General features: G+C 41.6%; 1 protein-coding gene across 3 annotated transcripts; it reads right to left on the bottom strand.

The window, feature by feature from the left end:
- Positions 1-3,667: 3,667 nt before the first annotated feature.
- Positions 3,668-21,855, bottom strand: LOC137342702 (tRNA selenocysteine 1-associated protein 1-like). 3 transcript variants are annotated; one of them, XM_068006825.1, is made up of 10 exons: positions 21,708-21,846; positions 19,654-19,751; positions 17,684-17,783; positions 16,337-16,392; positions 14,827-14,958; positions 13,624-13,743; positions 12,995-13,160; positions 11,790-11,823; positions 7,792-7,958; positions 3,886-3,976 (listed from the first exon to the last, which is right to left on the bottom strand). In XM_068006825.1, exons 1-9 carry the CDS (start codon positions 21,732-21,734, stop codon positions 7,822-7,824), a joined length of 870 nt encoding a protein of 289 aa, XP_067862926.1. In that variant the 5' UTR covers positions 21,735-21,846; the 3' UTR covers positions 3,886-3,976; positions 7,792-7,821. The 3 variants fall into 3 exon arrangements, with proteins under 3 accessions (XP_067862927.1, XP_067862925.1, XP_067862926.1); XM_068006826.1 differs by lacking the exon at positions 7,792-7,958 and having other exon boundaries at positions 3,668-3,976; positions 21,708-21,855; XM_068006824.1 differs by lacking the exon at positions 7,792-7,958 and having other exon boundaries at positions 3,668-3,976; positions 16,337-16,389; positions 21,708-21,847.
- Positions 21,856-25,408: the final 3,553 nt, after the last annotated feature.

The raw sequence follows: 25,408 nt of genomic DNA on the forward strand, positions 1-25,408 counted from the left end.
TCTAACCCGGGAGTGTTTGACGGGACAGCGTAGAGCGAGCTTTACTCTGTATCTAACCCGGGAGTGTTTGACGGGACAGCGTAGAGCGAGCTTTACTCTGTATCTAACCCGGGAGTGTTTGACGGGACAGCGTAGAGCGAGCTTTACTCTGTATCTAACCCGGGAGTGTTTGACGGGACAGCGTAGAGCGAGCTTTACTCTGTATCTAACCCGGGAGTGTTTGATGGGACAGTGTAGAGATAACTTTACTCTGTATCTAAGCTATGCTGTACCTACCCTGGGAGTGTTTGGTGGGACAGTGTAGAAGGAGCTTTACTGTGTATCTATCACACTTTAGGAAGGATGTGAAGGCCTTAGAGAGGGTGCATTAAAGATTTGCTAGAATGGCTCCAGGGATGAGGGACTTCAGTTATGTGGATAGACTGGAGAAGCTGGAGTTGTTCTCCTTAGAGCAGGGAAGGTTGAGAGGAGATTTGATAGAGGTGTTCAAAATCATGAGGGGTCTAGACAGAATAGATAGAGAGAAACTGTTCCAATTGGCGGAAGGGTCAAGAACCAAAGGACACAAATTTAAGGCGATTGGCTAAAGAACCAAAGGCGACATGAGGAAAAACTTTTTTACGCAGCGAGTGGTTATGATCTTGAACGTACTGCCTGAAAGGGTGTTGGAGGCAGTTTCAATCGTGGCTTTCAAAAGGGAATTGGACAAGTACTTGAAGGGAAAAAAATTGCAGGGCTATGGGGAAATGGCAAGGGAGTGGGACTAGCTGGATTGCTCTTGCAGAGAGCCGGCATGGGCTCGACAGGCTGAATGGCCTCCTTCTGTGTTGTAACCATTCTATGATTGTAGATAAATATAGTGTTATGCACGAGTAGGGCTGCTACCATGCAATGCAAGCTTAAGGCTGTTGAGCAGGAGAAAGCCCAAGGTATCGTAGTGCACGAATCTCTCAAGGAAACACCGGGCACGTCGGCACCACAAAGTGGTAATTGTTAACGGTAGTGCCATGAGGATGTAGCAAAAGCGAGTACTGGGATGTACTACCAGGATCATCAAATACAAAACAAAAACACTGTATTGTCCTTGTATGATATTGATTAGATCTCATCTAGAAGAGTGTGTCCACTTTTGGTCCCTTCACATGTTGGATGACGTAGAGGCCCTGGAAATGGTTCAGAGGAGGGCCACTAGATTGATACCTTAGTTACCATGATAGGCTTAGAGAGCTGGAGCTATTTAAGCTAGAGAAGTGTAAACTGAGAACAGATTTGGTCACCTTCAGGGGTTGGAGAGGAATTTCCCAGATTTCCCTCCCCCCTAAATTGGCTTGGGGTCATTTACACCTCTCCCAGGAGACTGTGTGGCTGGCTGGTAGGAGAGCAGAGGTGAGGGGGGGGTTGGTGTTGGAGGGGAGCGATAGGGGTCATGGTGTTAAAGTTGCATCACAACAATGTGGGACAGGTTCGATGGACTGGCTGTTCTTTTCCTGAACAGGTTTTCATATCTTCATATTTGAGTAGGGCTTGCACTGCAGCAAGTATAGCCGCTGCATTGAATTTTACTGGTTGCTCTGCCTTCATAAATTCCTTTCTCTCACGAAAACAGAGAACAGGAGACATAGTGTTGCAGTGTGTTACATCACTGCTCTTTTAACTGCTGAAGCTAGCACAGGCTGATTGGAACAACTCTTCCTTTTTCTGGCAGGTGAAGGGAAAGTAGTCCTAATATAACAGTCTAAAGCCTTGTTTGCCTTCCCTACAGTCGCTTCATAGTCATGAGGAAGAGATTAGGGGGATACAGGGGCAGGGTTTGAAGAGGTAATTAGAATGGGAGGAGGTTCGTGTGGAGAACAAACATGCTTAGATCAGTTGGGCTGAAAGGTCTGTCTGTTTCTGAGCTGTTGATTCTATGTGATTCGATGTAACCTCATACTGCGTATGCGTCTTTAACGTGAGATCATCTACTTGCCCCAAGCCTCTTTCTTGACCTGTTACCGTTAGCAGCTGCATCCTCGTGGTACTGACTGAGCTGGTGTTTCCTAACACAAATGTATGGCAATGCATTTGTCCACATTAAAAGGCATCTGCCACACATGGGCTCATTCACCTAACTTATCAACCTGTAACCTACTGATTTGTTCTGAATTACTGAACCCCAGTACATATATTTGTGTCATTAACAAATTTAAAGATGATTCAGTTTAAGCCCTCTCTACGCATTAATGAAAACAATGAATATTAACATAGTTCTACAGAACTCCGCCCATAACTTGTGCTAAATCATTTTTGACCCTCCAATCAGACATACTCTCTTGCCCAACACTCAGTGCAAATAAAGCTCAAAATGTACATAACTTCCATTAAAAAAATCAGAAATGATAAAAGAAAATCGCCTTTATTTTATTTTACAAAATAAATTTGTTTTTACAGGCTCATGGGTATCATAAAATCAGAAATTCAATAAAAGTACAACTGGAAAAATTAAAACGTCAACATTTGCAAGCAGGACTTAATGACTTTTAAATAAGTGCCTGACGACTTTACTTTTAACAAATAATTTCACATTACATTGTACCCCTTCATTAAGTTACAGATCTGGAGCCTCACTGCATACTTCGTAACTCAGTAGTATTCATAAGTGAGAGTACAACCGCGGCATCAATACTACGCTGGAGAAAGAACACCTGGAAGAATTTGGAAAATAGAGTGAGAGATACAGAAGCAGAATTAGTGGCATTTTTTTTCCTCATAAATCTCTCGTGCCCTATTCATCAAACTTTTTTATAACTTTAGCTAGGGCGAATTGTACCTTCTTTTCCAACAAAGATGCAGTCTGCTGTATGCGTTCTGAAAGTCAGAAGCAAACCAGACCTTCCTTTTCCAAGTTTGTAAGCTTACAAGCTTGGCTGGGAGGTGGATGACGAGGAGGAGTAACTATATCAATATATTACACTCACTATAATCATAACTTCCATTTTGTCCTCTATTTTGATAATCCTAAAACCACAACAAAACGCAAAAATTGTTAAGAGGTCAGAAATGGAAGCATCATAGTAAAACCTTTTTAGCTGGCCTAGAGTTAGATTTTGACAAAAAACAGAGGATTACGGGCACTCAGCAATATCAAAATTCTTGACATATTTATATGTACATATACACACACACACAAAATGTAGTGAATAAACCAGTACTGTATCAGGCTGTAAAAACAGAACAGTCATAAAATCGACAAACTTGCATTGACAAATGTCACATTTTTCACAAAAAAATGAATCCAGATCTCCGTGTAAGGAACCTCTGTGTTTGTGTCAGTGGGTATTTGAACTGCATAGTCCTAAAACTCCAAATTGCATAAAAGTAATAATAGATGCAAAGAAATGAGTTATAAGGCACTTACCAGTGTCGAGGTTCACAGGATATTTATGAACCTCTGTTGGGGTTTAAGATGTCATCTGAACCCCTCGTTTGTGAGACTACCACGTAGTTTGCTCCTCTGGCTCACTTACTGCTGTATACAATTATATTTTAAAACATTCCTGAACCGTGAATGAATTATTTGGACAGCCCTAACTCTAACATTTTGGGAATAAGTTCCATTTTTTTTTAAAAAAGGAAGAACATTTCTTGTGAAATCATCGTTTGCTTCAAACTTTGCATAAAACGAGAACAAGAGGATGCAGCATTTATTAAATCTGTTTTGTCACAGTAAGAACCATATTAAACAAGAATTGTGCCTTAACCAGAAAATCTTGAGAGCGAAGGGATAAAAAAAAACCCACGATGGTGCTGATCTTCTGGATGCGTTATGGCTTTGCAGTAGCAATATTAATCTGCTAGGCTACGGCCGAAGCAGGAATTTCCGATGCGACACTGTCCAACGGCTGCCAATGGCAATTCATTAGGGCGTCGTAGAACTCCTCACTCTGTTCCATGAACTGTGCGTTAGCTTCTTCGACATCCAAGTGAGGAACTGGATCTGGAACATAACAAGTGTGACAGCAGCACTTCATTACACACAGTGCATAGTGGAGTACATGCTTTACTCTGCAAGTCAGAGATACCTCCTAACTCAAATAGCAGTCATGCGGTCATGATAATTGTGGCCAAAACATCACATCAATAAATCTCAATTCATGTTTTTTTCGTCACTCTCTTCCCCTTCTAGATATTTGTAAACATATCCTCTTAGTTTTTTGCATTTCATTCCCCACAATGTCATTTGAACATCTGTCTTTTTACTTGTTGGAATTTATGTTTCCTCAACTCCCAGTTTAGTTTTTTTTCATTTGCTTTCTGCTTCTCACTTTTGCTATTCTTTTAACCATATTTCTTCTAGTTAGGAATGTAGAAACAGGAGCATGCCTTTTGGTCCATTGTGCCTGTTCTGCTGCTGTGTTCGCCATAGCATCTCTATCTTAATTCCCTGCCAGTTCTCTTTGTTTTTCTTGCTATGTCCCTTTCTCCTCTCTGTTTCTTTCTCCTCTTTCCTGATGCTCTTTTGTTTCTTCTGAGGTGGGACGAGATCCACAGAAGTTGACTTGGGAAGACCGCGGTGCCTGTTACAACATGCGGAGGAGGGCAACCAGCATCCATTGGATGTGACAAAATAAAAACTGGAGGATTTGTTTCCACAGCTTCCTCCCTCCCTCCATAATAAATCCAGGAATAGAAGGTCATGCTTCCCCCGCAAACCTTTCTGGCACAAATTGTTAATGAAAATTCTTATTTCCTGCCCTCTTGTAAACTTGTTAGGCTCTTGCAGAGCTTTCTATGCACTTTTATAAACTAGGCATCACCCCCTTTCTTTATAATGCACAAAATATGATCAAGGGTTTTTAATTACAAATGATGGTGGCAATTATCTTCCTGGCAATGTTGCTAGCATTGTGAGGGTCACTGAAAAAGAAAAAAAAACTGACTTCAGATTAAATACGGCAAAACAACAAGCTGCAAAATGGACTGACATGCAGTCTATTCAAGAAAAAGAAATCAGTCTCACATCTCATCATCTTGCTGCTGCAAGAACCAGTGCAACAGCTACAAATGTAATAGACCACAGCATTACCTCAACACTTCATTCAGTTATCGCGGGTACGGCTGGTGGCAACGTTAAGGGTCCGTACCAGGATCCGTTATTTCACGATACCCCTACTCATAGGTAGGCCAAGTGATAAGACACAGCATGACAGATTTTCTACGCCTACTCTACAGTGGAAATCCTGCCTGAACTGCACCAGAGCAGATTTTCCTCCGCTCATTATGAGGACAGGTTGCGTAGACTAGGCTTGTATTCCCTTTGAGTACTGAAGATTAAGGGGGGATCTAATTGAAGTGTTTAAGATGATTAAAGGAGTTGATAGGGTAGATAGAGAGAAACTATTTCCTCTGGTGCAGGAGTCCAGAGCAAGGGGGCATAACCTTAAAATTAGAGCTAGGCTGTTCAGGGGTGATGTCAGGAAGCACTTCTTCACACAAAGGGGAGTGGAAATCTGGAACTCTCTCCCCCAAAAAGCTGTTGAGGCTGGGGGTCAATTGAAAATTTCAAAACTAAGATCGATAAGATTTTGTTAGGTAAGGGTATTAAGGGTTACGGAACCAAGGCGGGTCGATGGTGTTAAGTTACAGATCAGCCATAATCTAAAATGGTGGATCTGAATGGCGGAACACGCTCGAGGAGCTGAATGACCTACTCATGTTCCTATGTTTGTGACTCCCAGCACTGACCCCAGAAGGTTTTCCGAGGCCAACTCCATTTGCGCCAGGGCGCCTGCAGCAGTGGTTCCCGCCTGGCTGCCTCTGGTACTCCTAACACCATAGCAGCATTGGACGCAAATGTCAGAAAATAACACGTAGTGACGATACACAGTCATTAGTGGACAATCTAAATGTGCTGGCCCATATTTGGCCAGACGTATTCAACATCCACCATGGCTTCTGGTGCAAAATCACAAAGTGGTGGTTGGTGGCAGGGGCTCAGTGGGATGGCTCCTCCCATTTCCCCAATTCCCTCCCAATGTTCCACCTGAAATGTCAGCCGTGGCTCAGTGGGTAGCACTCTCACCTCTGAGGCAGTAGGTTGTAGGTTCAAGTCCCACTCCAGAGACTTGAGCACAAAATCTAGGCCGACACTCCAGTGCGGTAACTGAGGGAGTGCTGCATTGTCTGAGGTGCCGTTCCAAACAAAAAGGAAACATTTGCAGGGCTGTGAGGGAGGAGTGGGGCTAATTGGATAGCTCTTTTAAAGAGACTGAACGGCCTCCTACTGTGCTGCATGATTCTATGAAATTGGATGGTGGAACAGAAGAATTGCTCGACTGAATAAAGTACAATTTGTTGCCTGTGAACTGAAATTTTGCATAAAAATCATGGAGGCAGTGAAGATGTCGGTTTCTGAGTTGACCAGACCAGTCTCCAAGTGCTTCCTCTCACGTACCATCTGCACTGTGCTGCCTAACTTGAACCTGTCCTCAGCCTAAGCTTCACTCACGGCCAGGCCTTGGCCCTCTGCTTCAGTGCACCAATCTGCAGTGTTGTGGGAATACATAAAGTTTGGGAGTTTGTTCAGCCCGACTACGTTCATTTCCAAATTCACCACTGGCTAAATAAAGAAATAAAGTTAAGCTAAATAAACTCCTGACTTAATTTGTTTATTTCAGCAGTGTTTTGGTTTGGGGAGCATAGGAAAGCCCAGGAGGGGTTTCTATGACACACAAAGGCAGGTCTTGTTTGAAGGGGGCAGAAAAAGAGAAGAGAGATAGATCCTCTTGAGCAGAGGCAGAAATCTTGTTAAAAGGTGGTGGTGTGGGGTATCTCCTGGGACAGCTGCCCCATGTTACAGCGGATCCTCCGGTTTCACAGAGAGCCACACCACAGAAGGACTAGTAGTATTCTTTTGAAGTCTGAGACACCAAAACCATTACATTATAATGTCTTACTGCTCCAGCACCACCCTGTGTCTAATGTTCATAACTGCAGCTTCCTTTGGCAATATTTACTTGCAGCAGAGAAATTGGAAGGAAACAGGTATTTTTTTAAAATCAGGGAAAATAAAACTGCATGCAAGAAGAAACAAAACCAGCACAGGAAAGGGTACAGAAATGAGGAAATAAAACAGAGGGGCAAGAAAATCCAATGAAACAAACTAAAAATGAAACATGGGGGAAGGTGGTAGATGAGGGGGAAATTTAAAGTTCGTTCTAGCACGGTCACATTTTAAAACATTTGCTGCAAATCTCTGGACCAGTAACATTTTGCTGTGAGGGCCAGTGGATACTGAACCTGGACCAGTAATCGTGAAAAGAACATCTGGACACTTAGTGAATATCAATGCCAAACTGTTCTTCATTAGCGTCTTCAACAAAGATGCTGCTTGTGAAAGGGAAACACTACAACCTCACTGTACTCGTCCTCTAACTGGTGTCTGCTCAGCAAGAGGGTCAGACTATGGGATTGATTGTTGTACAAAAGCTAACTGAGTGCCACAATCAATCACAGGTTGAACCCCTTTCATTGAGAACATGCGAATAGGCCAAAACATGAGGATACATGTTTTGCAACCAACTCATAAAAACAATGAAATAATCTGTTCACATTTACTCAAACCCAGCCATTGTCAAAACAAGGAAACTGCTTGGCCCATTGTTTTAACCTCACTATTAATTTTCACATCTAAGTAGTTACAACTTCAAGTCACAGGGATACTGGACATCCAGCCACTCATGAATCTCCCACAAGGCCTTCAGGTGGGGCACCCACTGGAAGTAAAGTTTCTCATTGGAGACATAAACTTACATTGTCTCGCCGAGGCAAATGCGCCCCCTGTCAGCAGAACATGGAACAGCACTGATGATTGTAGTCGTGGAGAAGTCCTTGGCTCTGTCCACCCCATCCTCCTGGCTGAAGGAATATACCCGGAAAGGAGAGGCCTTGAGCAGGAAGAGGCATATTCCCATGATGCACTGAGCCAAATAAGCATAATCAGTGCATTAATGAGACAGTTCCAGTAAAGATCCTTACAACGAACAGGAACTCTATTTGGCCAGCACGGCAGATGTTAGGCCCATTGCTTTAGAATTAACTTTTCAATTTTTTTTTTTCCTTAAAAAATAATCTTAAGCAACTGCCAAGATAAGAATTTCAGGTTTGTAGCAGAACATTTTTCCATATATATTTTATTTCAAATTTCCAAACAACAATGTATTTTTACCCGAATAGTTTTATACATTATACTGTAACTGTCAAACATAGTGGTACTGAGCCATTCAGACCAGGAAGGTCCCAGATTCAATCTCAGTCTGTCTTGAGTCAGCTAATCTGAGCCAGGGGTACAGTCAGGGTGCTTTTAAGTAGCCTCCCTAGTTAGAGAGGGGAAAAATCAGCCAAGGTTTTCCACTCCTAATCACTACCCAGTGCCTCTTGCTGGAAAGCGTGTGCGCAGACGACAGGATTGTGCTCAGCTGGGGTGTCCCCACGATTGAACAGCCTGCCACCACTCATTGTCCAGGTTCACACATTATGAATACCTACTTGGGTGAGATACCATTGGGTGGCTGGTGCCCAAGGAACTGCAGTGCAGTCAGTGACTTCAGGAGAAATAGGAAAAAGGTTGGATAAAAAGGGGGAAAATAAATTGTCAAACGCAAAGGCACTTTTTATATATGAACATTAATTCTCATTTCACAATGGAAGTTCCGCCATCCTACACCAGAACAGTGTAGGTTGCACAATAGTCCTGTAATAAACTGTTCCACTACTGGTGCATACGAATGTTCATGAGCCACCAGTGGTGACATGAAATCAATATGATGAACAGAAACAGATTTTTACAACTCCATGCAAAATAATGGTTAACATCTCTGTTATATCGATTTTCTGTCAGTGGGTGCTTGAATATATTTCAGAAACAAACAGTGGCCCAGATTTTCCTGCAACGGCGAGATCAGTGGGGTACACCATGAATCTTGCTCATCTATTGCTTCAATTTCGCAGTTGATAACTTCCTCCATATTTTCATGCGTTTCTAATTAGAATACGTCGCAACGAGCATAGCGGCAAACGAGAAGCGGTGCAGCCAATGGCCAATGTTTATCTCAACTTTTAGTACTTGCGAGTAATGACTAAACATTGGGACGTAATAGAGTACCTGGCTGTACACTGGGCACAAAGTTTCATGCTATGTGGTCTTATTGTGACAGGTTGGAATTGCTAATGAAAAGGACAAAAATATTTTTTTAAATTTTCTAACGTACCCACTCTGAGTCCCTTGCCAAAGACTGTTCTTTCCCCGAGTGCAGAGCAGTTCCAGCGGCCGTATCGGAACTGAAATTGATACTCGTTGATACCCATATGAACTCCTTCTCCAACGTCGGCAGTGGGGTGACTCTGAGAACTCGCCTGCTGACGAGGCACCAGCCCTGATATTTTGCTGCAGAAGGAGCTCAAATGGGAATCAACGAGTATCAATTTTAGTTCCGATACGGCCGCTGGAATTGCTCTCCACTAGAGCTAAGAGCTGTCTTTGGCAAGGAGCTCAGGGAGGGTACGTTAGAAAATAAAAATAAACTGTCCACTTCATTATCAACTTCAATTTGTCACAATAAGATCACCGCATAGCAGGAAACTTTGTGCGCTGCCTGCCCCAGTTTGAGCTATATTGTTGCCATAAAGATTTTCACCATGATGGTAATCCAATTGGGGTCGTTACTTTCCGATTTATAAGTAAATCTTTTGTTTGATTTGAAATAAATGATAACAACACAAAGCAATTTATCACAGTTAAATATCGAATGGATGCTTTGAAATAAATCAGACTTTTTGTAAGTTACCGGGAGCTAAGCAAATTCCCCAACTGGGAAACATGAGGAACCTATCTAGGAGCAATAAATCATGCTGCTGCCAGGCCACCAAAGCCATTATTTTTAAATCAATGTGACTTTAATCCAGGAAAATGCCGATCGCCATTGATTTCAATGGCAGAGGGGCGGAGTATAATAATTAACTGTTTTAGGCGAGGGTAATGGTGAAGCAGCATAAAGGTCCCAGGAAAATATGGCGAGACATAATTAATGGCATAAGTCACTTATTCCATAATATCCTTAATCTTTTGCGCCTTTCACGTGTCCCTATGTCATAGAGGTTCAAGTCCCCAGTAAAATCTGGGCCAGTGCATTTAGGGTATTTTTTCGAATGGTTTAAAGAGGGAGTAATACCCAATGAACATCATGTCAGAGGTCACGTTGTTGTATAGCTGTATAGTGTTATAGTGAAGGTCGACAGCAATCAATAACTTAGCTTGGGAACATGTATGGGAAATTCTGCTTGCCTGTGTGAAATGGCTTAAGATTTACACATCCAATCAATCTTCATTCACCCAAAAGTTGTGATCATGTATTCCATATTCTCATAAAAGACTATTGAAGCCGAGTTGATCACAAAATTTAAGGGGGTATTAAATAAACACATAAAATATTAAAGGCTATAGGTAAAGGGCAGAAAAATGAGATTAGAGTAGAAAGCTCCGATGTGGAACTAGAACCAGCACAGATATTTTGGGTGAAATTACCTCCTTCTGTGCTGAAATTTTTATGAATTAGAAAGGCATTTCTTTTTAACATAGAATCATAGAAAGATCTGGAATCACAGAAGGAGGCCATTCGGCCCATCGTATCCATGCTGGTCGAAAAGAGCTATCCAGCTTAATCCCACTTTCCAGCACATGGTCCATAGCCTTATAGGTCACGGCACTTCAAGTGCACATCCATGTACTTTTTAAATGAGTTGAGGGATTCTGCCTCTACCACCCTTTCAGGCAGTGAGTTACAGACCCCCCCCCACCCTCTGGGTGAAAACATTTCTCCTCAGCACCCCTCTAATCCTTCCACCAATTACTTTAAATCTATGCCCCTTGGTCACTGACCCCTCTGCTAAGAGAAATAGAGTGGATAGGGAGAACATATCTAATCCCGTCATAATTTTATATACCTCAATTAAATCTCCCCCCAGCCTATCCAATCTTTCTTCATAGCTAAAATTCTCCAGTCCTGGCAACATCCTCGTAAATCTCCTCTGTACCCTCTCTAGTGCAATCACATCCTTCCTGTAATGCGGTGACTAGAACTGTACTCAGTACTTTAGCTGTGGCCTAACTAGTGTTTTATACAGTTCTAACATAACCTCCCTGCTCTTATATCCTATGCCTCGGCTAAAAAAGGAAAATATCCCGTATGCCTTCTTAACCACCTTATCTACCTGTCCCGCTACCTTCAGTGATCTGTGGACATGCACTCCAAGGTCCCTTTGTTCCTCTACACCTCTCAGTATCCTCCCATTTATTATGTATTCCCTTCCCTCATTTGCCCTCCCCAAATGCATCGCCTCATACTTCTCCGGATTGAATTCCATTTGCTACTTTTCTGCCCACCTGACCAGTCCATTGATATCTTCCTGCAATCTACAGCTTTCTTCCTCACTATCAACCACGCGGCCAATTTTTGTATCAAACATATATTGAGAGCACATGGGAGCGAGAATGAGAGTGAAAGTAAAAGAAAAAAATGATGGGACCCATAGACAAAAAAAAGGTACTGAGAGTGGGACGCTTCGCTATGGACTGCTGTTTTCCAACTGGTTTGTTTTAATATACTTTCTAAACTGTACCTCAAACTGTAATAGCCTTTCATTTTACCATAAGAAAACATACAGATCAACCAAGGTACAGTGTCACAGAAAGCACATGTGTAAGGTTTGATCACAACTTTGTTTGGACATCGAAGAGACATGTTTTCACATACCTTCCAGAGCATCATCTCCTACTTCTTCATAATTCTGCAAACAAAACAAATAATGTGTAAATGAGTGTTTTTATTTCAAAAGCTGCACTTGCCAACATACTGCATGTTACTTTTACCCTCTGCCACCTCTCTACACAAAATGCATTTTAAATGATGCTATCAATGGTAATTTGAAAGGCACAGAGGCCCATGTGAATTTGTTACCATTAATTTAAAAGCAAAATAACTGAATGATTTCATCATCAGGAGGGAGAAGCTCTGTATGCAAGAACTATTCAGCAACAAAGCTATCTAGGTGGTCAAGCTTTGTAGCTGTTACAAAACCTCTAGAGAGGATCAAGGGGGTAGTGGAACCACGAAATAACAAAAGGAAAAAAAGTACATCAATTTGAGCAGGAGAAAGACTTGGAGCATAGTGGCTGAATGAGGCAGATAGTTTCAGCCCAATTCACTGCAAAACACTTCATCTGTAATCACAGAAGCATTCAACTAAATTTACATTGTCCGTATGCTTAACAGCCACAATGAAGGCGCTTTGTTAGAACTTAATTCCTCCTAACCAAAATGTATAGAGAATGCACAACAGAATACTAAGCCCACAAAGATGTAGGAGATTTCAAAGTGCTCTCCATATTTAACACAGACCGCACTAAATAAAGATACGATGGAAGAAAATTTGCCTCTTCTATTTCTTACCATAACTGCTGTATCAACAAGATACTTGTTACGAAGCTGTTTAAATATGGGACTCACAAGCAGGGTCTATACAGCTCGCTCATACTTGCTGCACTCACAATTCACTCAGCCTCCCAATTATGGAACAACGTCCATATTGAACAATTGGTCATCAAATAGCTTCAATTTATAAACGGTGGTTTCATAATTTCAAATTGCTTCAATGTAGACCTTTTTTCACCCTCAATTCTTAACACAAGGTGCAGGAGTAGATAGCTGGGGAGAACTACCATGAGGCAGGTAGGAAGGACAAGAGCAACAAGAGGCTTCTACTTTCGTGAAAATTAAGCAGAGGGCTTACATAGATGTTACAAAATATTCTGTGTAGGACACATTTGACTGCAAGACAAGTAGGTTGGCTTTCATGAGATTTGTCGAACATAATGTAACATAAATACAAACCATGGGGGGGGAGGGGGGGCGGAAGGAGCTGTTGTTGGTTTAGGTCTCTAGATTTTCAGTAACTTTACCTGCATAGTACTCTGAGTATAGCCATATTGTTGGTAGCTGTAGCTATAGCTGCCAGTGTACTGATCATATCCCCACTGAGTGTAGTAGTTCTGGTATGGCTGGTAATACTGGTTATAGTTGTAGGTATATGTCTGGTTGTAGTCTGGTGGCTTCACCACACGATTTCTGAAAGTTAAAGGTCATTTCATTGGTTATAACAGAAGACAAAGATACAGTATTAAGTACACTAAATAGCTGAGATCTCTCCAGTATAAAGTTATTGCTGATTGCATGTTCTAGTTACTAAATGAAACAATTAGCTTTCCTCAGCCAGTAGAAACTGGAGTGGTCAGTATGCAGTAACCAGGGGTTGGTGGGGAAGGAGATAAACAGAACTAGTGAGCAAATCACTCTAAACCAGTGCCATGCTTTTAATGAACAAAAACTAAAACCTGGGAGCAAATAAAATATGCTAAAATTCACAGTGTTTCCTCAAATTGCAGGTTCTTATATCTAGTATTAGAAAGTGATTTTTGCAGATGTGGTACATATAAAGTTCAAGAGTAGGAAATGGGTACGGTTCTGAAGGAAAGGATGGTGTCGCAGTGCAACACCCCACTCTTGTGTGTCTCTCTCCAATGTTACTTACGTTTTTGGTATCGCCACACTCAGCCTTAAAGCTTTCCCCCCGACGCCAACAGCACCTTGACACTCAGCAAGTGCTCGTTTCTGTTCAGCTTCATCTGAGAACTTCACAAAGCCATAGCCTCTGTAAAAGAAAGAAATTATTTCTATTATATTTCAAGTCACTTTTCATCCATAATCTGGTTACTTTTATATGGGTAATCTGGGAAGGGGGGCCAGGGGTGGGGAGAGAGAAAGGATGGACTACGCAGATCTTGGAGTCAAGGGTTACATTAAACAGATAGCTGAAAGCGCGTTGCAAGGCTCTGATGAGGTCATGAACTAAAAAAACTGCAGCTTGAGTAGTTTATTTGTATCAGTCTCAAATTGGATTTTCTTTGTTCCAGCCTTTACTTTCCCACGCATCTAAATGCTGTAGAAATACATATACATTTAGCCCTTTTTTAAATTTGAAAAAACTGCACTTACTAGTAGCATCAAGGGGAGCAACAAGGTGATCAGTGAGATACTGGAACTGGCATGTAAACAAGTGCCGGATGCAAGCGCTGTGTAATAGGCAAATGTATGGCTCTTAATGCCCTCAGGACAACTAGGGATGGGGGCAATAAATGCTACCTTGCCAGTGTTACCCACATCCCAAGAAAAGATTAAAAAACATGGCATTTAAAAAAAAGTGGGTTATCCCCAGTCTTGTCACCATCTAATTGAATAACTGTTGCTGATCACGGCTTTTCTTTTTTAAATGTATTTTTCTTCTCTCCTGAAGTGTCCCTATGCCACACCTTTACTGGCTACAAAGAGGATTGCAGACCTGCTTCCAAACCTTATTACACTATAGCCAGCAGCTAGGAGGCACAAAAGAGTGACCTAGGATGACTTTCCCTTTGATTTTGTACTCCTGTGGCGAAGTGCTGGTATCTGCTTGGTGCCTGCGTACCCTTCGTGGGGTGATTGACAGCAGGTGCTCAGTCTGACGAATTGTCAACTTGCATCCTTCCACTCTGCAATGCAGTGTGCATGGTACCGGTGCACTGTGCTGCTCCATCCGTACATGGTACCAATCATTCAAAATATTTGGTTTTAAGACATCACAAGTGAGAATACGTGACTATCATGGCAGCTTCTAGACTACGGGTGATACAAATAGTGACGGTAGCACAAAGAACATTGAACTTATTGCTAATGTAAATATGTAACTGCTACATACTTGGAGTTTCCCAGATTGTCCAATACCACTTTTCCTCCTCTACATGTGGGGTACTTTTCAACAAAAAACTCGTAAAGCATCCCATCATCCACTTCTGGTGTTAAATCTCCAACAAACAGTGAGTATTCAGGACTAGGGAAAATATGTGACAGAACATTAATACCCAAGCATTAAATATATATATTTTTTTTTAAAGTGAACAGACGTGACATAAAAGCATCTATTATTAAAATGATCCCAAATGCATTAAATTCGAGAGACAAATTCTGTTTTATTTTCAGCAGCAGTTCTATTCAATGAAAACATGCATGTGCACTGCTAAGGAAGCTAATCCGTCTTGTTTCCTAAGCCAACCAATTTAAATTTCTAACTGTTTTGCAGCATGGTTTTAATATAAGTAGAGTTTAATTTTCATACTTAGGCACTGGTCTTAGTTCTTCATCTCAGTTTATGGCTCTTGGTCGGCAGGAATTAAGGTTGGTAAAACACAGAGACTACATGTTACTGAAATTTGTCACTGCTAGATAAAAACGGCATGGCTATTACACTGCATCACTGGCAGGAATACCACCTCAATGTTTCTGGTAAGACAACAACAGCAACTTACATTTATATAGTGCCTTAAACATAGGAAAACATCTCCAGGCGCTTCACAGGAACGTAATCAGACAAAAACTGACACCGAACCAAAGGAGGAGACATTGGGAGGGATGATTAAAAGCTTGGTCAAAGAGGTAGGTTTTAAGGAGGGTCTTGAGGGAGGACAGAGAAGTGGAGAGGTTTAGAGAGGGAATTCAAGAGCTTAGGGAGGGAGGGGTGCAGTACCTAAGGAAAGGAAACTGTTTACAATGTTAGTGAGCATGGGGGCCAGGAAGGGAAGTTCAGTAGTCAGCAGTTTAGTGGGAATAGGGTCGAGAGAGCAGGGGATGGGTCGCATGGACAAGATGATCTCTGAGAGGGTATATGGGGAGATAGGAGAGAAACTAAAAAAGAAATGTGGGTTCAGGGCTGGGGCAGGGGTGGAACCTCGGGGAAGCTTGACTTGATTAGCATGTGGAAGGGAGAGATGCGACAGAGGCAGCTAAATGGATGGGTCGATGTTAATAAAAAAAGAGGTCCATGAGCTCCTCGCACGTTGTTGGAGGTGAGTGTGGTTGGGGCAGGAGAGAGGGCTTACAGAGACGGTTGGTATTGGAGAAAAGAAGCTGGGGAGTATCTTTGCATTCGAGGATGATCCTGGAGTAGTGAGCAGTTTTGGCAGAGGAGAGCAGCGCCTGTTAGTGCTTGATGTCGTCCACCCACATCTGGCCATGAATGGCTAAACAAGTTGTCGTTATATACGTTCAAGTCTGCGCCCCTTGGACTTAAGGGAGCAAAGATGGGGGTTGTACCGGGGGGAACGACCAGGGTGGAAGAGAGTAAGGGTTTTACAGAGAACAAAGGCATCAAAGGCAGAAGCGAGGGAGTGACTAAGCAGACCAAATGCTGCAAAAGTATTGTAGCAAATTACCTGTTATCTGGCTGCTTTCCATAAGTGGCATAGTTAAGCTTAAATCTTCTGGGCTGCTAGCAAAAACAAAACAAATGGTAATTTATAGTACTGTAATTTGATACATTTCAATTAACAAGTCACTGTCTATTCAAGCGTTAGGAGTCATTACAATTGCTGGGAAAACCTCAGGAAATGAATGTTGGATATTACCCTATAATCAATTTGATGATCCTTATCCTCATCGTTATATACCTCCACAGCATCACCAAACCCTGCCTCAGTAGCCTCCTGCAGCCCTTTGCTCACACCCTTCTCTCCGGACACTCCTCTTTATTCCACTACTGGCAGATGCTTTTTCAGTCTCTGCCCCATGGAACTCCCTCCTGAAATCTCTCAGTCCTTTCTGTTTTCAAGACCATCCTAAAGACATAAGAAATAGGAGCAGCAGTAGGCTATACGGCCCCTTGAGCCTGCTCCCCCATTCAATACGATCATGGCTGATCTTCTATCTCAACTCCACTTTCCTGCCCTATCCCCACATCCCTTGATTCCCTTAGTGTCAGTCTTGAATATATTCAATGACTGAGCATCCACAGCCCTCTGAGTGAAGAAATTTTTCCTCATCAAGGGCCTAAATGGCCAGCCCCTTATCTTGAGACTCTGACCTCTAGTTCTAGACTCTCCAGCCAGGGGAAACAGCCTTTCTTTTCATCCCACTCTTTCGGCCCTTACCCTTACTTCCATTCTGCCTATATTTTCCCTCTTCCGCTTTGTATCTATTTTGTTCTCCGATCTATAAGATGCTCTGAGATAACTTTCCAACACAGGGAGTGTTATATAAATGCAAGATATTGTAGAATGGCAGTTGTTGAAATGAATTAGAGAACTCAGTTATGCTTTCCCATAATCAAAACTTGATTTTAGGCCTGTGATATTATGTAATCCTGAAATGTTTCAGTCATCATTCTCCGTATCGCATCACAAAATAGGCCTCCTTCAATCCTGAGTTTTGCAGTAAAATATGAAGCACTCTGTGCTAGAAATATACTGCAATAATACTGTTTTAGCCACTATTTGTGCAATAAGCAAACTCCGGTATGTCCCTTTACAAACACTATCAGTTAGCAAAACTATCCAAATTAATCAGAGCAAGGTCAGACTTGCGATGGTTCAAACATATTCTTTTAGGTATTAAAATTCTTATTTAGCAGAACAGGCAATCGGAGGGTCTGAGCAAAAATTTACATTTGCCTTACAAACTAATATAACACCACCACATTATACACAGTCATATTACTGGATTCATTCGTCAATTCTTCCACAGTAGATATCTTTTTTCCCCAGCATTTTCACCGAAATACTTACAGGTGAAGCACCTGGAAGTTTTTTCCCATTGATCTTAAGTAGACATCGCTCTGCAGCAGCCTGGTCTGTGAACTCAACGAAGCAGTAACCCGCTGGTGTCCTGTATGTATAAAAATATATAAAAGTTTAATAGCTTAGCTGAAAACATCAGTCTGAGAGCTGCACGTTACACAACAATCCCAAAATTTTTCAGACTGATTAACATGGGGAGTATCATGGAACTATGGAGCAAATAATGCAATAGTCAAGAGGACCTATAAGTTAAATGCTTAACAATTTATACTGTAGCATTTTTTATAACAGGTAATAAGAAAGAAAGAACTTGTATTTATACAGCACCTTTCATAATCTCAGGACATCCCAAAGCACTTCACAGCCAATGAAGTACTTCTGAAGTGTAGTCACCGTTGTAATGTAGGGAAACATGGCAGCCAATTTGCTCACACCAAATTCCCACAAACAGCAATGACATGAATGACCAGATAATCTCTTTTAGGGATGATGGTTGAGGGATAAATATTGGCCAAGACACATGAAGAACTCCCTTGCTCTTCTTTGCACAGTGCCATGGGATCTTTTAAAACCACCTGAGCGGGCAGACAGGTCCTCGGTTTAACATCTCATCTGAAAGACGGGACCTGTGGAACGTGCAACCACAAGGAGTAATTGAGGCAAATAACATAGATGCATTTAAGGGGAAGCTGGATTAGCACACGAGGGAGAAAGGAATAGAAGGGTATGCTAATAGGGGTAGATGAAATAGGGAGGGATGGAGGAGGCTCGTTTGGAGCATAAACGCTGGCATAGACCAGTTGGGCCAAATGGCCTGTTTCTAGGCTGTAGACTTGATGTAACACAACCTTCTGACTCAGAGGTGACAGTGCTATCACTGAGCCAAGGCTGTTTAGGCTTGGGGGATGATGGTGCAGACAAGAAAGTCAAAACATTAAAATTATCAATACGACGAAGACAAAAAGAATTATTTAATGCACTTAAAACAGTGTTGCCATCACTTGTGATTTCATTATTTATTTACTGATTTCAGTCTATAGTTCTAATGTGTTTAGACCAAGGGGATATAACGGAGAAAGAAAAAAATCACTCTCTTTTCCCCGTCCCCACGAATTGTTCAATTAATACGATAGTGCCAATGCTTAATGCTAGCACTCTCGCCTAAAGACTTGAGCGCATAATCTAGGCCAACACTTCAGCGCATTTCTGAGAGAGTGCTGCACAGTTGGAGGTGCTGTCTTTCAGATGAGATGTTAAACCTAGGCCCTATCTGTCCCACCCGCTAAACATAAAATGTCCCTTGTCATTATTTGAAGAAGAGCAGGGGAGTTTGCTCAGTGTCCTAGCTAACAGTTATCCCTCAACCAACATCTTAAAAATGAAGTATTCTGATTATTTATTTCATTGGTGTGTGGGGGACATTGCTGTGAGAATTGGCTGCCGTATTTCCCTACATTATTAAAGTGACTACACTTCAAAAGGTACTTCATTGGCTGTAAAACGCTTTGGGGCATCCTGAGGTCATGAAAGATGCTATATAAATCCAAGTTCTTTCTTTCTGTAACTTGTTAATGCTTTTAAAAACACAATTCAGACATAAAAAGGACATGTTTAATACAGTCAACTCCATTTAACGGAAGGAAAACTGTAAATCCCAAGTTATTTTCACTTTCTAAGGAAGGATATATGTTAACCTGGCTTTTTACTTCACAGGTGCATTTACAGCAATTCTGTTTTATCACAGATTTCCAATATGTGCAGTCTTTTTAGTTGTATTATTCTAAATCATTCCTTTTAATGAAGTGTTAACTGTAAACCTTCACTGGACTTTTCCATTGAGAGAAAAAGATGATGAAAGTCAAACAACTAAATCAATAAACTTCTGATAAGTCCATGCTTATGATATATAATGACAAATAATCCATCATTTATAAATATTACATAACAATTATTCTTACCCTGTCACTCGATTACGAATAATTTTTACACTTATTACAGTTTCACCCATTGTGGCAAATGCTCTCGAGATAAAATTTTCATCCATGTAATTTTCCAGCTGCAAAAAAAATGTACAGAATGAGGACAAAAGTTACTTCGGTGTACTGGGAGCAAAGGACATGAATTTAAGTTAAAGTAAATAGTTTAAATTTTAGATATTAGGAAGAAATTCTTTCCTCAAAGGCCGATAGCTGGCAGGTTATTCCAAACAGTTAGAGGTGCTCAGGGTGCAGTTGGATGTTAAACTGTGAGAACCAGGGTACCTGGGGGACAAGTTCGTTGGGCCAGATTGCCTTTTCTCATCCTGACCTTTTTATTGAAGTGTTCTTACTAGGGAGAAAGTTTATATTCATTGCTCCAGAACAAAACTACCACTTCAAAAGGAATTGCCTAAACTAAACCATATTGTGAGGGTCGTTCTCCTATAACAACACCCACCCCCTACCCATCGACACCCCACCCCCCCAAACTTTCTCACTTGCTGCTCCCTTGGGCCACACATCTTCTGCATCCAAGTGAAGGTGGGCATTCTGGCCCCAGACCACCATCAATCCTGTTCATAGCCAGTCACCAGGAGACACATAAAAGCCTCCTGATTTTCCCTCACTTTTCTGAAGAGCCATCTGTCACCCACTCTCTGCATTCCTGCATCCAAGATTAAGTGAAATTAGAGACACTGAATCAGTGCCCATAATCCACTGGCACTACAAGCTGGTGCTCTACAGCATGGTTCCTGCACATTGCAAAATAGATTGCTTACTTAAAAGCTTGTGCTTTCAACCTTAATCTACACACCCAGGCAGACCATCGAAAAAGACCGATTAGAACATTCCAGTATTTATCAGGGGAGGGGGTGAAGATGTGAAAAGGTAGGTTACCTATCATCCTCATGGATTGGGATGCTGGGTTGCATGGTCAGAATTTTTTTTAAACTACATCTTAAGAGCAGGTATGGTAGTGTAGTGGTTGTTACTGAATTACTAATTCAGAGGCCTAGACTAATAATCCAGAGAACGTGAGTTCAATTCCAACCATGGCAGTTTTGAGAATTTGAATTCAGTTTTTAAAAAAAAGTTGGTACCAGCAGAAGTGACCATGAAGCTGTCGGATTGTCACTAAAAACCCAACAAGTTCACTAATGTCCTTTCCCAGTCTGGCCTACATGCGACCACAGTTGCACACCAGAGTGGATGACTCTTCACTGCCCTTTGAAGTGACCTAGCAAGCCACTCAGTTAAGGGCAACTAGGGATGGCAATAAATACTGGCCTTGCCAAAAAATTTTTTAAAAAGAGATGCACTCTCCGAGTGAATCAGTATGACATTTCCTACATCAGCCATCCTGCAACCTCTAAGAGAGAATGGCAATTTTATAGCAACAGCAAATTGTGCTTGGCATTGCCAACGCTCAGCTGACGAATGCCAGGCTTTTAACATATAAGACAGCGATGGAGGTGGGAGATCTCAAACACGTGCTCCACAGGGTCAGACCGGCAATTACACGGTGACAGTTGGCATAGCAAAATGGGAAACGTTGACACAAAAACGTAACCCAAAAGAAAAGTGACAAAAGAAAGTAAGATCTGTGGACAGGAAGTGGATGCCCTACACAAGATGTTTAATAACACAATAGGTAATAATTCACATTATATAAATATTAATTACCTACTAATACTTTGCAAATAAAAATATTTATAATTATATATCATTGTATATTATAATGAATTTGGGTACTTTATATAGGTTCACGGTTATCTATTTTACTACGTGCTAAAGCTATTTACAGTTAAGTGTATATATATATATATATAATTTTTAAAGAAATTAATCTGCTTTGCCAGTGGGCCTAAGTTGTTTGATTTATTGCAGCCATTCGGAGGAGTCAGTTCCCCCGGCACTCTGCAGCCCCGGTGCCCGCGGCCCCCTGACTGAGGTCGGCAGCTGGCAATAACCCTGGCAACGCGGCGCCCGCCCGCCCGCCGTCCCCTCCTCCTCCTCCTCCTCCTCACACTTACATCGCCCATCCACAGACTCCGCGACATCTTCCTCCCCCGTGTGCTTTTTATTTTCTCTAAATTTATTCCCGAGAGTGTGAAATAAAAACAATAAAAACACACACACACACGCCTCCGTGTGTCTGTCTCTCTCTCTCTCCCCCACCCCCCCCCCAACCACCACCTTCACTTAACTGGCCTTCCGCCTGAGCAGTAAACAGAGGCGGTGCCTGCCTGCCTGCCCACCCCGCCCTTCCTCCAACACCCCTCCCCAATCCTCGCCCCAACCTCCCTCCCACAGCGCCACCCGCAGCAGCGGAGGAGGAGGAGGAGAGGGAGAGGAGGAGGATTATTTCCACTTAATGTATCTAAAGCAAAAATTACTGCCTGGCTGCTGGAAATCTGTAATTTTTTTTTTAAAAAAAAAACAACAGCAAGCCAGGTTTCGTCTGTGGAGAAAGAAACAGGGTTAACGTTTCTGGTCCAACTGAAAAAAGTTTTTTTTTTAAAGCAAGTACAGAGCTAAGGGAAAGGGGAAGGGGAGGAGAGAACAAAAGGGAAGGTCTGTGATAGGGGGCACAAGTGATTGATAAAAGGGATGATGGCGCAAGGCGGTAATGGGACAGGCTAAGAAACAAAAGATTGATCAGGAGTAGCTGTAAATGGCAGCACCCGCTGAGCGAAAAAAAAAAATGGGAGCAGTGCTTATGATCTGAAGTTATTGAAAATCAATGTTGAGTCCAGAAGGTTGTGAAGTGCCTAAACGAAAGATGAGGTGCTGTTCCTCAACACTGTTTCACCGCCGACTAAAACAAAACTTGCCAGTAAAGACTTGCATTTATATAGCAGTTTTCATGGCCACAGGGCATCCCAAAGCCTTTACAACCAACAAAGTATTTCTGAAGTGTAGTCACTGTTGTAATGTAGGAAACGCGGCAGCCAATTTGCACATAGCAAGCTCCCACAAAACAGCAATTTGATAATGACCAGATAATTTGTTTTGGTGATGTTGGTTGAGGGATAAATATTGACCAGGACACTCCGCTGCTCTTCTTGAGGGCAAACACGGCCTCAGTTTAACAGCTCATCCGAAAGACAGCACCTCCAACAATGCAGCACTCCCTCAGTACTGCACTGGAGTGTCAGCCTAGATTTTGTGCTCAAGTCTCTGGCAGCATCTATGAAAGAGAGAAACAAGGGTTAACATTTCAGGTCCATCACCTTTTATTCAAAACAGGAAGAAGTTAGAGATTTAATAGTTTATAAGCAAGTGCAGAGTGTCTTATAGACACAGATGATATGATTTAGAGAAGTTTCTTTTATGGTTTTGATCAATTTAGACTTTATGTTTAAATTGTTCTATTAGTTGTGTCTCCTTACAAAGGAGGAATTTGTACATTTGTTTCTCTGCAGATGACACTGGGGCAACCTAGTATCACCCTTATTGATTAACTTAAAAAAAAGGCATCTGGAAAGAGAAAATACAGGTAATGTTTCAGCTGTCTGAAACATTTGTCGTAACTGGAGTTTTTAGAATGGGTCTCTAATTTAAACAAAAAACTAAATAAAAAGTTCTGAAGAAGGGTGTGAACCCCAAAGGCAATCACAGTTACTGATTGATCTGTTATGCCTTTTCAGCTTTTTCCAATTTAAACTTGACTGGGATGAAAGTACAGCATTCAACTTGCTTGTTTAGAAGATTGAGGTGCCTGGTTCATTACAAGCTGTCCTCTGACTTAAGGTGGGCATCTGTCACATACCTGATGAGGAAACTGAGACTTGCAATGACCTAGAGTCTGGGTATGAGAACTCATTGCCTACCATGATCGAGTTGGAGAGGGAAGCAGCTGAAGCTCTGTACTCAATGTGTGAAACCAGTAGTTGATGGGGCACGATACATGTACATGTTGTGGCCAGAGGATGGTGGCAATACATTCACACATTTAATGGTGAGTTATACTGGTCAGCAGGCTGCTTGTGACTACTTGATGCCTGGTGCTCAAATTCAAGCTTGTTGGTGTCTAATTCCTAACTGGTGATTATCCCTCTTGGGGAAGCTGGGAAGTAGTGTCCTTTTTGGGGATAAAGTGTCTCCTAAATGACATGTCTGCCAATGGAAAATTGGAACCTTAATAAGCCTTTGTGGTATACTTGGTAATCTGACACTAAGCCAGGATACCTGGCTCATTAAAAGAGACAAACCTGCCAAAATTTGTATCCAAATTTTAATTTGCATTACCTACATTGGGCAAATTTTTGTATATGTTGTAATTTTTGTATGCACGTTATTTGAACCAACTACAGACACTTCGCAGCGATAAGCACACTGATAGGGTTAGATTATGAGTGAGTCTTTGGGTCGCAATTAAAAATAATTAAAAAGTGGTTCATTACACTGTTTGAATTTTTATTGTAATAACAGGTCATGTTGTCAAACAGGTCCTCATTCACTGATTTTTCACTAAATTTCTATGGAAAGCAATCCCTAACAAATGTTGGAAGTTAATACACAAAATAACTTGGTTCACTTATAAAACTGAATCTATAAAAACACACAGTAAATTAAACTCAATGTAACAGGTCCCCCCCCAAATGAGTTACAAATTACTTTTATCTTTATATCCCACTGCAGGTTTTAATCAAGAAAGAAGGAACTTGCATTTCTGTAGTGTAATAAATATTAGCCAGGTCACCAAGGAGAATGCCCCGCTCTTCTTCAGAGTAGTGCCATGGGATCTTTTGACGTCCACCTGAGAGGGCAGACTGGTCCCTGGTTTAACATCTCATCTGAAAGATGGCACCTCTGACAGTGCAGCACTCCCTCAGTACTGCAGTGGAGCACCAGCCTGAATTTTGTGCTCAAATCTCTAGAGTAGGATTTGAACCCATAACTTTCTGACTCAGAGACGAGAGTGCTACCAACTGAGCCACAGCTGACACCTGTCAGTAGGGGAAAAAGGCAATTTCATCTCCTTTAAAATCAATCTCTCATTTGCAATAATAAACAATATAAATATACCCAGTTTCTAGAAACAGCAATGAAAATTTTATAGTTGATAAATATGCCAAGTACGTTTGTGGGATGTGTACAAAAACAAACTAAATGAATTGAAGGGTTATGTGAAAATACAACAAACTGATCAGTCTCCTTATTAAAACTTGTGGATTTTTGCTAGCTTCAAACTACAATTTCTTTTTCATCCAACAGTTTCTATATACTCACTCAATAATATAGCCAAGCACTTGCACTGCTGTTTCGACATTCAACTGGGTGTATATAAAGACACCTTGAAGAAAATGTTCCCTTTTACATCTGACACCAGAGTAAGTTATTCAGACAGGTTGAGATGATCAAAGATTACTGAATTCTCATTTTTTTCAAATGGTTTAATAGAAGATCCAAGAATGTTATGCTAAACCTTTATACATCACTAGTTTGACCTCAGCTGGAGCATTATGTCTAGGATGTCAAGGCTTTCGCAACTGGGATTGTTCTCCTTAGAGCAGAGAAGGTAAGGGGAAATTTGACAGGCATGTTCAAAATTATGAGGGGTTTTGATAGTTTCTCCCTATCTAGTCTATTTCCACTGGCAGGAGGGTCGGTAACCAGGGGACACTGATTTAAGATCATTGGCAATAGAACCAGAGGGGAGATGAGGAGAATTTTTTTTTAATGCAGCGAGTCGTTATGATCTGGAATGCGCTGCCTGAAAAGATGGTGG

Source organism: Heptranchias perlo, chromosome 26 (assembly GCF_035084215.1).
Source record: "Heptranchias perlo isolate sHepPer1 chromosome 26, sHepPer1.hap1, whole genome shotgun sequence".
Classification (NCBI taxonomy): Eukaryota; Metazoa; Chordata; class Chondrichthyes; order Hexanchiformes; family Hexanchidae; genus Heptranchias; species Heptranchias perlo.

What these genes read in the sequence shown, in the direction of transcription:
- LOC137342702 (XM_068006826.1), bottom strand. Translation starts at nt 21,734, where the DNA reads ATGTCGCGGAGTCTGTGGATGGGCGAT. An exon ending in ATTCGTAATCGAGTGACAGG is followed by an intron (nt 17,784 to 19,653) that starts GTAAGAATAATT and finishes TTATACATACAG; the next exon opens with GACACCAGCGGGTTACTGCT. An exon ending in GACAATCTGGGAAACTCCAA is followed by an intron (nt 13,744 to 14,826) that starts GTATGTAGCAGT and finishes TTTCTTTTACAG; the next exon opens with AGGCTATGGCTTTGTGAAGT.